Here is a 13,944-nt window from a genome sequence, read left to right as displayed (position 1 = left end):
TTTCATTTTATGCTTCTGTTTTACATTTATTTTATTCTTCTCAATGTCTTTTACCTTCCTGCCAGAGAGTTTTTTTTTTAATTTGTATATTTATAATAAATTGAGATTGCAACGTTTCTTCTATTTCCTCGCCCAAAATGTCACAAGATAGACATTCGGAGTTTTTTTTTAATTTCTTCTTCAAACATCTCTGCGATATGAAAATATCCTGAAAAAATCTTCTATTTGCTTATTATTTTTTTTAGCAATTATTGTTTCTTCATTTATATTGATTTTTTTCTTGTTTAACACACCAGAAAAGGGGGTATTCATTCACTGAAAGATTCTTTCTAGTCTTACATATTGCGTCTTAAATAATTGATATCTTTTGGATATTTTAAAAATCATTTATAATTTTCCATAAATTAATTTCCGGAATATGCCACAAACTGAAAAACATCCGAATAGGAATTAATTCCAAGAAAATTCGATAGGAATGATGAAATTTTGCGGTTTAATAGAGAATATAAAGAAGCGTGATTAAAGACTCTGAAAAGCTCAAATTATTCATTGAAAACTTATTAAAAAAAAAAATTTATCCAGCAATTTAAGAAGCTTTGGTGATGCCCTAAAGTGGTCCTTTACGCGTATAATAACTAATTCAATATCTTAATTTGTTTGAATTTTAGGAACCTCGTATACTATTAAATACTATGCTTAAAGTTTTGTAGTAAAAACGAATAAGACGAGGAAAAAAATACGAAAATTAATAATTGAAAAGTTATTTCTGAGCGTAATAAATTGTTGTAAAATGTTCTAAGATGTAGCAATTTACAAAAGAACTGGAAGAGTTCTAGTTTAACAGAAGACACTTTTTCAATTTCTTTTTTTATGAAAGTTCTTTATTATTTAAAATTCTTTCAGAAAATTGGAAAATCTTCCTCTGAACTGTTTTTTCAAAAAACAATCTTTCTTTTCTATTAACGAAACCAATAAAGATAGAAAAAAAGGTTAAAGAAAATTTTAAAAAAATCATTTCAAAGCATAAAAATCCGATGCAAGAAAAAATCTTTCAACGAATGAACAACCCCATCAAACACCTTTACTACTTCTTGCCCCTTTAGCACCCAACAATAAATATTTTTAATTTATTTTGAAATTCTGTATTTATTGAGATTTTATTTCTTGACAAAGACTCAAAATTTACAATGTTTTTTCTTCTTCAAGTCAGTGTTTTAATGAAAATTCAAGCGTTTTATTTATTTTCTTCTGAGAAAAAAGAACTTATTTTCTTAGTGCTGTTTAATATGATTTTTTTATATTGTTTTCCTTAATTCACGTCTAATATATATACTTTTTTTTTGTCTTTTAGTCCCTTTCTCTAACATTTCTTCTATTCTGCTTTTCTACGGTTATTGATTTATATTTACAATTGAGACAGTTTTTTTTAAGTGTCTCGTTGATTTTTTTTAATGGGTTTTCTGCGAGGGAAATCTCGCGGAAAATTCACCACGAAGAAGCGATTTATCCAGCACCAGTTGGTTCCTGCCGAAAGGAAAAGAAATGATGGGGGGGACCTCTTACTCAATGTATATGTCCTCAATGGGGTATGCTGTCTCAATGAATTTCTGATAGAAACGCTGAAAAGCCCGCCTGAAATGGTCAAGAAAATTACAAATGTCCTCCCAAGAAGGGTCCCAAAGGGAGGTTGGAGATAAAATGAATAATTACCCAACAGCTTCGGCAACGGGGCGCGTTGATTCGTGACCCCTGAAGACGTGACATGCGAATCTCTGCACTGTGGGGTGTTTAGTGATGAAGCCAATGTAGCGGTTGTCTCTGTGGATGACGCGTCGAAGGCAATATAATAAATGATTAGAATGCCTGAGAGATTTACTTTGTTGCCAACAATTTTATGGGCACTTCTTGTCACAATATCTGCCACCGATGAATTTTAATTTGCCCCCATAAACCCCAAATAGAGCCTCACACACAGTATGGATGGAAGATCAATGGGGGTTTAATTTAATGGTTTGGTTTTCCTACCCCAAGAATCCCTAACCCACCATACAACCCCGCTACTTGCAACCTTTCAAGGAACATTAAGGGTGTTTATCTGCGTAAATCATGATTTCCAAGAAATGTGAATGGAATTCGTAAAGAGAATAAAAATCAAAAATAGATTTTTGCTATGCTATGAATAGCGTCGGAGGAAGGGGATGAAAATTCTTAAGAGGAAATGCAAGAAAATGCTTTTAAAAGTTTAAAAAAAAGTGTCAATTCCCCATTAAGCTGAAGGGGAGGAAAAGAAGAAGGATGTGGCGGAAGTTTCTTTTAAAATTGTTTCTTTTTCAATTTCTTATTTTAATGCAATGCTTAAGGGCATACAAGGAACGGAAAATAGTTCAACACCCCCACAAATTTCCTTTATTGAACTTTCTGTTGTATTTGAGGGCGGTTGAAGCAAACGGTTTTCATTATAAAATGTCGAGGGAGAGTAATTTTAATTGATAATAAAATTAAAATCTCACAGTATGGAATAGAAATTATGGGAAAATAGCTTAAGGAACTATAACTTTAATGAAAATGTGAGGATTTGATATCCTAAAGGGGGTCAAAAGGATTGAAAGGATGAATTGAATGACTATTCTCCAGCTTTCGGAGCTTTTTATAAATTTTTGTTGAATAGTCAGACAAATAGTCTTTAAAAAAGGAAAAAGAGGTTAAAACTTAAGCCTCTCAACTCTGGAATAAGCAAAATCCCAAGCAAAATATTTTGTAAAGGAAATTTCCTGCCCTAGAGCTTTTCCTAAAGCAACCTTTGACCCTTTTGGAGCTTTTACTAAACCCTTGCGTGACTTATTCCATCCCAATCTCATCTACGTGAAGGAGACTAAATTTATGATTTTTACTATATTACAGTTTACTCCCTATTTTCGCAACGAACTCTTGTGCTTTTCGTGACTTTTCCCATATTCCTTTTCTTACATTTTTTTGTTGATTAAATAATCTGAATCTTATCTATCTCATATCGAAGAGATTTTGATTTATTTAGATTTCCAAAGAAGAAAAATCTTTGTGGCAATGAACAAAATAAGAGGAGATTAAAACCTTAAAGCTTAAAAGGGAAGGAAGACACGAACAAAAACTAAAAGAAGTTTTAAAGGAAACTAATATACAAAATAATATAGAAAACATGAAAGATGTAAATTTAGTTTCGGGAAACACGAAAAAGTAATAAAATTCTCCGAAAGTTACAGAACACTTAAAAACTAGGAAAAGTTCCACAGTACCTAAATATTAGACCTAAGTGTATGGATAGGAAAAATGTGTAAAAAACCGGATATTGGGTCTTATTCAGCAACTAAAAAATCCTTGAAAGCCGCTTTAAATTTTAAAATCTCAAAGATTTCAAGGGTTCATTATATCCCTGAAACATATAAGAAACCTGACATGAAACTATGATCCCAGAATACAAAAAATTAAAAGAATTTAAAAACAAAGAAAAAAGAAAAAAATAAGGTAAATGTAAAAGAATTAAATTTATTAAAATTCGGGATTTAATGCTTCAAGTTTGAGTATATGTATGTATGTATTTATATAAGTACGTGTGACCTAAAAAAGTGCGAATGGTTTAAGTTTACGAAACACGAAATCTGAAACGTTTTACGGAAAACCAAATACCGGAACGTTTAAGAATTTCAGTGAAATATATGAGCCAGCCCTAGAACCTGCTGATTAACACGCTTTTTACCTTTCAAAAAACATTATGTTTCTTAAAAGAATTTCATATTATGGAATTATATCGATTCCTTAACGTGTTAAGAATCCGCATTTTCTTCTACAAAAATATATATTTTTTGAAATTTATTTTGGAGTTTTTTTTAGATTGTTCCTACTTGTTCAATATCTCAGAACAAATAAAAATTCCCCAAGTTTAAAAATGTTTCTTTTTATAAAATAAATTTTAAAAAAAAGTAGAAAAAACATACCTGGGATCGAAGGAGATGAAGGAGACATTCTTGAGCGAGTAGAAAAAGTCCATATGGGGTCCCTTGCGATCTGGTGGACGAGCCCTTTCCACCATGCGTAGCCCCTGATCGCTCACCTCTAGGATGCAGGGCTGTGCTTGCGGTGATTCCCCCGAACGCGCCAAGATCTTCCTTACAGCCTGACACACGACACCGGTGCCTTTGTGTGCCAGCGTCTCCACGGAACCCAAATAGCCGAGGAGGTAGCGCTCGCGCTTAACCTGCTGCGCACCCGGATCGAAGTCATTGTATTCCAAATCCACAGCATAGGCTGATGGGAAAATCCCTTGACGTCCTGTGCGGAGATTTACACCTTCGCACCACAAATCCTCAGCTTCCTTCTCCACGTACACAGCGTCGCCGATTTCCAATTCAATTTCATCATGATGACGCGGGAGGAACTTATGCAGAGCCCTGTGGGTGGCTTCGAGGAGTTCCAGGCGCGAGAAGAGGATACCTCCGGTGGCTGGTGGGGGTGACATACTCTTGAAATCCGTCGGAGAATGCGCCGTGGAGTGCCCACTGTCCACGTCCCCAAGGCTGTGTAGTCTATCGCTGTCGGGGCTTGAATCCTCATCCAGGAGGTAGCCACACTTCAGGGCCAGCACTGAACGTTGCCCCACGCTTGCCTTCACCCCCAGCTCCTCGGCCAAGGATGTTTGGCTGCACATTACCACAATGGAAGCTGCAAAAAAACAGATAAAAAAATTGTTTTTATGCAAAATCGGAAGCTGAGAAGCTTTCAATAAATTTTCACGTGAGTCATAATAGATCATAATTTATGACTCATAAATTACAAAGAAAAAATCAATTTCTCAAACTTCAAGGCATAAAGTCTATAAAGCTCTCAAGGATTGAATAAAATCTTCATTTAACTTTTGAAATTATGTATGTAGTTTAGAACAATCTTCAATCAATGCTCATTGGTGGAGAAGAAAAAATATTTCCACCCACATTGACGTCATTGAACAATATTCCACACAAGATTCTTTATCCAATATCGAATCTTTTTGTTTCTTATTTTCCATCTCTTCGTGGTATTTGCCCGCCATAAATCTTGATTTGTTCATCCAGGGGTGAATACCATCTCTTTAATATTTTATTGAAGACAAATTGTACGTGGAAATACCGTGGGAATGATTTAATTCTAATATACTGCTCCCTCAACTTCCTTCCCCTCTCAGAAGGTTCAGAGGCATCACCCCTAAATATCTTCAAAAGCTGCCGGGAAATCGGATTGTTGGAAGCTCTTTTGCGAATATCCTAAATTTAGAATTTATTTGGGAGCTTTTTGTGACGCAAAAAAACTCACATTTCTTATTTTTGGGTATCTCCGGAAGCTTTCGACGTCGACGCTCGGTTGTGCCCGACATAAAGGGAAGAGAATTGGTCCTGGCCAGTACAGCTGGCTGGGCACATGCAGTCTGACCCATCCTAAGGCCATCACCAATTTCATCATCTTCAGCACTGCTGCTGCTCAATGTGAAGCCACCACCACTACCTGAAGTCTTATGTTGTGTCACTTCCGCCAAATCAGCTGCAACTTCTTCGCAATCTGATGCACTTGATTCACTTTTGGGCGAGGGAGATGCCTCAGCATCATCTAGGTCAGGAACGAGCCTACACAGGAGTGATCACAAAAATTTATCATTTAATTTTTTCCACGCAGAAATCCTTGATAACGAGAGCAGCAACAAATATGGGAAACCCCTCCCAATTAAATTTCCATTTTCACCCAAAACTGAGCACACGTAACACCCCAATTAGGACACATAATGCACCCCAAGGATGCTACTTACGAATAGAATTGAGCTGGAGTTTTGAGATGTTGGGGGAAATGTTCAAAAATCTGGCGAAACTCCTCAAATTCCGTGTCTGCCATTTTTCACTTTACACGTTCCTTTTTAGAGCAAATAATATTGATTTTCCACCCCCATGTCGAATATTCACCCACTCCGCAACACGGGGGGGATGAAGTGCTAGAATTTCAGCGCAAGAACCCTCACGCAGTGACGACGTTGTCAACGGAATCGATAGAACAGCACAAAGTGAGGATAATTCCGTTGCTCAGGATTTTCAAATTCTTCGCTCATATCCTTTAAGAATGATTTTTTGCAATTTTTATTATCAATTTTAATGCAGAATTAATAAAAAAAAGTTTTGGAGAAAAGCAGATTTTAACTAAATAAGGAAAATACGTTTCTTCTTCGAAAATTCAGGTTGATTTTCTTGATTCCTTTAAGTGATAAAATTCTGATTCATTTACCCCTTATTTTAAGCCTTTATGGATCATTTGGACAATTTTATCTCATCCAATTTTTCGCTTTCTTTCGGAAAATTATTAATAACTTAGCTTAAATCTTTATATTTAATCGGAATCACTATGTAGAATAATGATTCGATAGTTTCTGAATATTTTTAGACCAAACAAGGATATCCCCAAAGACTCTCAGACAGGATCAAAAAAATAAATAAATTTTTCACAAAAGGGTTAAAACAGATTTTTAATATTTTTGGTTTTTTTTCTGTAAATAAATTGAGATCAAATATTAGTGTTGATTCCCTAGAAGATGAGTTCCCTATATGACTTATAGTAGAAACATCCTACAAGATATTTTTATGCTTCATGATAATTTTGATTAAAATATCCACTGGTGACGTCATTATTTGATTTTATAGGCAAAAGGATTTTTCCTGTTGATTTGAGTGGAAAAAAAGGAGTTTCTTTTTCGATTTCTTATTTCTTTTTTATCCTACAATATTACGCATTTCCCTTTGAATTGTTTCCCTTAATGGGGAATTTTCTCATTCAAAAACGGGTAAACTCCTTTAACCCTTTATAAACATTTTACTACAAAATTCCATTTTTTTCCTTATCAGACATTTTACATTTTTCCATCTTCCACGATTAAATCTTTCCACTTTTCTTGCATTTCGTCTCGCGTAAGTGAAATATTGTCTGCCTCTTGAAGAGGTGAGCCCTTGAGGATGCAAAAAAAATCCATGGTGTGGGTGGGAGTTTCTAAAGCAAAGAAATTTCCATTTCACGCATTCTTTCTTGCCACTGTAAACACTTTGATTGATTTTCCGCAGCCACTATTAAATGGGAGAAAAAAAAAGAGGTACAAAACAACCACGAGTCTCTGTGGCTCCTTGCTGAAGAGACTCGTGTGCTCACTTTCCTTGCGTCCATGAATCTCGTTTAACCTCTTAACCCACTTTTTAGGGGAGGTGCGTTGGTGGCCAAGAGCAAACAGCTTTACTTTAGCTTTCTGTGGTCCACACATCATCCGAAGAACTGTTGCCAACATCTCCCTGTAAAGCGATAAGAAGGCAATGATGAGGAGACATTCTATTCTGGGCGAGAGAAACACAAAATGCGGGTAGTCATCAAAGAGATTCTGTGGCGCCATTGTCTGTGACACAACTCTCTGGTCCAGTGGCCACAGAGAAAGGATCTTTAATGTGCATTTTGTGGTTTTGTCTTTAATTCCCATTTCCTTCTTCTTCTTCATTATTTTGGGGGTGGTATTTGCAGGGATTTATGTACATAAATTACTTTTATTAAGTAGCCTGTACCATTCAGGAAATTTAATTAATTTTTTTTTCTTGCAAAAGTGTTGATAAATTAACAAGAAACTTTGATTTTCTTGACTTGGATTTATGATTTAAAATAAATTTTTAAGACTGTGTCTTTTCGTATGATACCTACATAAATACTAAAGGATGATCAATTAAATTATGAAAATTCTAAAGGAATTATGATTGGAATAAATTGAACATTGAAATAATTTTATTGGAGATGAAAAAATGATTATTTAGCCATTTAATAATAAGTCGTATTCAGCGACTAATAAATTCTTAAAATCATTGAAATTTCAGGAGAAATTTATAAAATTTCAAGAATTTCTTGGTCGTAGATTAGAATCCAAAAATGGCAGAAAATTCAATTATGTTATTTAAAACTGACCAAATATCGCTCAAAAAGTCTTTAATTTTTAATTGGATCAGTTCTTTCTTTTTAAAGTAAGCATAAATTAATTGCTATTAAAGGGTTAAAATATTTCTTTTAAATTAAAACAATATTCAAGGCAACATAAACATAAACGTGCGCATAAAATGCACATTTTAAGAAACATTTTCCGAAGGAATTTCATTGAACTTCCCTCTGTATTGGTTACTCTACTAGGTATGTAACATCGAAAACATCTAACTGGGGTGGTTTTCTCTTTATTTGATGTGATAAATGTACTATTTATGTTCTATGTTACGGGTACTTTTGCATGTATATATGCGAGAAGAAGATGAAGGCGAAGAAAAAGGAGCTGCCCGTTAAGAAAATTAAATACAGCTCTTATCCATTTGATAGTTGAATTGATTCTCGTGTAAGTAAAACACTCGATGAATCTCTTTCGGTGCGGGGTTTGGCTTCTTCGCCACATAGCCAAGCACTCTTCCACCCACGCATATTTTACCTTCTCGCACTGAATAAATTTACACTGTTGGAAGTTTTTCTTTCCGCGCTCTGGATCCATCTCAAGTCCCTCTGGGTTTTTATGAGAAAAGCCTTTTGTTGGATTTTTTTCTATCACGATTTTTTTCCTTGAAATGAAACTCTCCCTGGATTAAAATTTGTAATATATAAATGGAATTTTATTGCAGTGCCTTGAGGGTAGGCAAAAGGCACTGAAGGAGAGTGATTTATTTGAAAATATATTAAAATTTTTAAATCAACTTTAATACCTTTAATATTAAAAAAAAATCATTTGGTAAGGAAAATGTTCAGATATTTTTTTTTATTTAAAAAGTTTATTAATTAAGTCCCTTTTATGCTCTAAAAAATGTCCTTAGAATTTTTTTTAAAATCACAGTTGAAAATTAAAATTTTCACTCCTAATGAAAAGAAAAATCAATGAAAAAAAATCGTTTTATAAGAATATTTTTCTCACAGTGTAGTGTAGATGAAAAAGAAAGGATGTCCTTATACCAATATAAACTTTCGTCCCGTTTGCAGAAGAATGATATTTAAGTAACATCCTGACTTTCTTCTGATTCAGCCAATCATTGAGCAATGCGTGACGTTAGAGATGGAATCATGAGATCTGCGCCACAGTGAGTGTATATAAAGAAGCTCCCGCGATGAAGTCTCCGTTAGTTCAGTGGCAAGTGTGGCAGCAACGGGTGCAAAAGTGAAATTTGTACGTGAATCCTTTTTGGAATATCCCTAAACAGGATAAAGAAAAATTTAGAGAAAATCTCTTTGTGATGAGTGGTTCAGGGAAGGGGCTTCTGGGCCTCTGGCTCTATCGCAGTGGTGAACAGGAGTGGGCAGTGAAGGAGGGAAGTCCTCTGCATCGTCGCAAGGAATTTTCTCGCAAGGAAACCATTGGAAACTCCGCATCCCCCGGAGATAGGACATCCATTATATTTACGCTCAAAAATCAAGTTGGAGGCCTCGCGAGGGCTCTTCAGGTTTTCCAGGAAATGGGAATCAATGTGCTGCACATTGAGCTACAGAATAAGGATGCTGCAAAGGAGCAAGCTGATGTTCTTGTGGATGTTGAGTGTGATTCCAAGAATCTCGATCAACTCCTCAGGATGCTCAAGAGGGAAGTTCAATCCGTTAATCAGGTCAATCAGGCCTCCGAGGAATTTCCACCACCAACACCTCTTTCAGCCTGCGCCAGTTTTGGTGAGTTTTCTTTATTTTCAATCCACTTAATTCCATTTTCATCCTCGAGTGTAAATTTTCCATCATTCCCATTTAAACTTCTCTATAATTTGTTTAACAATGTGGTTTTTGGTGGATGTTGCAAGGAAGAAATTTGTAATCAAGACAGACAACTTTGGAAAACCAATATTGTGGAAAATGAGTCAAGTGTAAGATTAAAGAAAAGTTAAATTATTTCCTTAGAAATTTTCAATTATAGAACTTAGGCTCTGTTTAAGTGAGAGGAGTGAATGGAAAAGAATCAAATTTTAAGAAAGGTGAATGAAAAATTTTTTACTAAAAAAAAGGTAATTGCGTGTGAAATTCTAATGAAGTTGGGTGAAAATAAATTTTCAAAAGGATATTATGCACAATATATATAAGAATTTAGTATTTGACTAAAAATCTTCAATTTTGTCAAGCATATGCAGGAAATCCTTTTCAGAACTTTTTATGATCTCCAATGAATAAGAAACTAAATTTATTTTATTTTTAAGTTTATTTATTTATTTTGCATAACGTCCTTTCCTAAAACCTTTCCCACAACTACAAAGAAAAACAATACCTACGTGAATAAATATTTAGAAATTTTCTGAAAAATCTAAAACAATAAAACCTTAATTTAAATCATTTAAACAGACGAAATTATTTAATTTGAAAAACATTTCATAAATTTTGAAAATCTTACATACATTTTTAAACAAAGAATAAGAGGATTTTTGAAAGGATCGACTCCAATCCAAAATTAATAATAAAATCAATAAAAAATCAGTAATTTTTTCTCCTAGAAAAAATTACAAGAATTTAATTAATCATTAAAGACAGCTTCTGAATTGTCGCAATAACCACACCAGAAGACTAAAAGACACTCAATTGAGTCTTCTCCAACTAATCCAGTGCAATAAACAGGCAACACGCTCCTCTTTATTAAATTAAACTGCGAGATTTATGGCTAAATTGACAAAATTTCCTTATTCGCCTTCAACACATCCTTTTCCTCTAGGAAGGAGGACTTTATGAATGGAGTGCGATTGACTACATTATTCAATTTTACCTCCTTCATTTGTCGCTTTTTGTTAATTCAAAGAACTTCCTTATTGGTGTTTTGTTTAAGATTTCGGCGAGATGCATTGGTTTCCGAGAAAGATATCGGATTTGGATAAGGCACAAAATGTTTTGATGTATGGCTCTGATTTGGATGCAGACCATCCTGGATTCAAAGATCCTGTTTATAGGAAAAGACGCGAACAATTTGCAGCCATTGCCCAAGCTTATAAGCAGTAAGTAGTAAACTCCTACTTTTATTAATTAAAAATTTATTTATGCGCCCTTTTTTTATGTTTAGTGGAAATCCAATTCCAAAAATTCAGTACACCGAAGAGGAGATCAGAACATGGGGAACGGTTTTTCGAGAACTACATAGGCTCTATGTTCTACATGCTGTTCCTGAATACATGGAGAACTGGCCAGCTCTTGTCAAGTACTGCGGCTATCGCGAAGACAACCTACCGCAGTTGCAGGACGTTAGCAGTTTTCTCAAGCGTAAAACTGGATTTCAGCTTCGTCCTGTAGCAGGCTACCTTAGTCCGCGTGACTTTCTGTCTGGTCTGGCTTTTCGCGTCTTTCACTGCACCCAATACATTCGTCATTCTTCAGATCCCTTCTACACACCAGAACCCGATTGCTGCCATGAACTTCTAGGGCACATGCCGTTGTTAGCCTGCTCTAGCTTTGCTCAGTTCTCACAGGAAATCGGCCTGGCTTCCTTGGGAGCTTCTGACGATGACATCGATAAATTGGCAACGCTGTATTTCTTTACCGTTGAGTTCGGACTCTGTCGTCAACCTGACAATAACTACAAGGTTTTCGGAGGTAGGAGCTAATGAGCAAAGCAGGTAGCAGTAAAAGATTACTGATTTAACAATTTTTTTTGCAGCTGGTTTGCTATCATCTGTCGCAGAACTACAGCATGCTATAACAACACCGGAGAAGATAAAGCGCTTTGATCCCGAAGTAACGTGTCGCGAGGAGTGCATAATAACATCCTATCAGAACGCCTACTACTACACGGACTCCTTTGAGGAAGCAAAAGAGAAGATGCGGGCATTTGCTGAAACAATTCAGCGTCCATTTGGGGTTCGCTACAACCCGTATACCCAGAGTGTGGATGTTTTGTCAAATGCTCAAAAGATAACAGCCCTAATAAGTGAACTACGGGGAGACATTAGCATCGTTTCTTCGGCTCTTCGAAAGATTTCTGCCCAAGACGCCAATCTTGATGTTCAATCTATAGCTGAGATGCTTCATACAAACATCAATGTAAGTCTTTTATGCTTGAGTAAAATTTATTTGTTTGAAGCTTCATTGCGGGCATTTCACAAAATGGCGGACGTAGAATTAAGTCTTTGTCTGATTTGTTTTAAAAAACAGGCATGACAATTCATCAAGCCAACTAAATGTGCTTCTCAAACTCACTAAATACTACAGAGTAAAGTTGTATCCAATCAATAATTTCAGGTATCAGAGAAAAGTCCGATGATAAGTCCAGATCGAAGCTCTGACAGTTCACAGGAGGAAAAGATGAGCAAGAATGGAGGCAAGCAAGGGCAGCAGGACAATAATGAGGAAGTTGCGGACAAATAAACCTAAAATAGTGGACCAGTAGATGTAATTGTTATAAATGTGGACTTCTATAGTTAATCAATAAAGACATTCATCAGCATACGTTTTAGGTTGAATGACTTTGTGTAAAATCAATTTCTTCTCAGGCGCCATTTTTTTTATTTGTAAGGAAGCGTTTTACACAATCTGAAGAATCTTGTGTATCAGTTATTTTTAAAGAATTTAGTTTGTTCTTTTGAATGAGAATGATTTGGGATTTAAGGGGGGTCTCTTGGGCAAATTATTGAAATTGTAGCCTAATTTTTGAAGAGTAAGAAAATCACTTTTCGCCATCTTAGGTGCGACGCCATCTTGAGATTTTCCGATTTCTTCACAGAACTAACCTAAAACACAAAAGTAGGTTTTTCTCAGGATCTACTGGATGGATTTTGATGGGGTAAAAAGCAAATGGAAGAGGAAATACCAATGCAGATTTTGATGTACCAGAATTTTGAATTTCCGTTCTGGGGCTGAGAAAAGTGGAAAAATGTCAAAAATATCTGAACAAAAGTCACATTTTTCATTTCTTATCGTTTAAAAAATTCAAACGGTTTTGTCGATATGTCGACATAGCGTAGTGTGAGCCAGCATTGTCGCAAAAAGCAACATTTACAGGAAATGCGAATACATTCGACGATTGAGGTTGAGCACCATCTAGTGGTGGATGTACACAACTTGGGCGCCACGATGCAGTCTCTTCATCTCTATCACACCCACCGTCTGACACACCCCATCTCTTTCGCGCCGTCCTCCATTACATTCCTGTTTCTGGTCATAGCATCGCGATGCGGGCGTAATCGGTGGAATTTTCCGGTGGAAAAGTTACTAAAAAAGGTGCCTTCCAAGTGCTTTAGTGCGTGAGTGACGTGATTGAAGTGTACGCGTGAATTGTGCCTCCCTCTTGCAGCGACGACGCCTACCTGTTTACCTTTTTTTGTGCGGTCAAAACAAGTGAGTGCAATCTCAATGTATATTTTTTTTACCCCCCTTAAATTGCCCCTTTTGACCACTTCAGCGGCATTTTGGGCACCCCATTGCCCTGTGTGAGAATCTCAATTGCATTTCCATGCATTTCACGGGGAATCGGGGTCAGAATTACCCCAAAAATGTTGCAAAATAGCGAAAGGTGCAGAGTTCATTGAAATGTCACGGCAACCTGTGGATTCATGTTTTCTGCACACATGACGACGCCCGAAAATATAATTTTTATTCTTTATTTAATTTTCTTTCATTTAATGTTTTTTTTTTAAGTTTTTTCAAATTCAAATAGGCCATTTAATTTTCTTTATAAATTATTTTTTATTCAAGCTCAGTAAAAGTATTTTTATTACAAAATCGCATTAACCTCAAAGCTTCACTTTCATCTGTTGCACAGCCATTAGCGCCCTCTTGAAATCGACATATTTTTATGGCGGGAAATTTAAATTTGAATTTCTCCTCAACGCTCATATTTTGCTTTGATTTTGATTTTAATTTTCTTTTCTAATTCAATTTATTTATCTTATCTAATCACCAAAATTTTCAATTCGTTACCTACCGAAAAAAAAATATTCATTTACCTTT

General features: G+C 35.5%; 3 protein-coding genes across 5 annotated transcripts in view; 2 read left to right on the top strand and 1 right to left on the bottom strand.

Moving 5' to 3' along the window:
• On the bottom strand, positions 1–5,931 carry LOC129794006 (JNK-interacting protein 1). Its single transcript, XM_055834576.1, has 5 exons — positions 5,810–5,931; positions 5,323–5,630; positions 3,972–4,695; positions 1,711–1,818; positions 1–1,632 (listed from the first exon to the last, which is right to left on the bottom strand). The coding sequence occupies exons 1-5, from the start codon at positions 5,890–5,892 to the stop codon at positions 1,560–1,562; spliced, it is 1,296 nt and encodes a 431-aa protein (XP_055690551.1). The 5' UTR covers positions 5,893–5,931; the 3' UTR covers positions 1–1,559.
• A 2,993-nt stretch (positions 5,932–8,924) lies between these two features.
• Positions 8,925–12,442, top strand: LOC129794002 (tryptophan 5-hydroxylase 1). The gene is made up of 5 exons (XM_055834570.1): positions 8,925–9,702; positions 10,835–11,000; positions 11,066–11,592; positions 11,657–12,039; positions 12,238–12,442. The coding sequence occupies exons 1-5, from the start codon at positions 9,276–9,278 to the stop codon at positions 12,361–12,363; spliced, it is 1,629 nt and encodes a 542-aa protein (XP_055690545.1). The 5' UTR covers positions 8,925–9,275; the 3' UTR covers positions 12,364–12,442.
• Positions 12,443–13,047: 605 nt separating this feature from the next.
• The window catches only part of LOC129793995 (protein bric-a-brac 1-like), a 153,330-nt gene continuing 152,433 nt past the window's right edge, over positions 13,048–13,944 (top strand). For all 3 annotated transcript variants that reach the window (XM_055834553.1, XM_055834555.1, XM_055834552.1), the window contains exon 1: positions 13,048–13,332. The gene's annotated coding sequence lies outside the window, so the exon portion shown is untranslated. The remainder of the gene's footprint in view (positions 13,333–13,944) is intronic.

The sequence above is a fragment of the Lutzomyia longipalpis genome, chromosome 3, assembly GCF_024334085.1.
Source record: "Lutzomyia longipalpis isolate SR_M1_2022 chromosome 3, ASM2433408v1".
Classification (NCBI taxonomy): domain Eukaryota; kingdom Metazoa; phylum Arthropoda; class Insecta; order Diptera; family Psychodidae; genus Lutzomyia; species Lutzomyia longipalpis.
The sequence above is the reverse complement of the archived record's forward strand: the minus strand, read 5'-3'. Positions and strand labels throughout refer to the sequence as shown.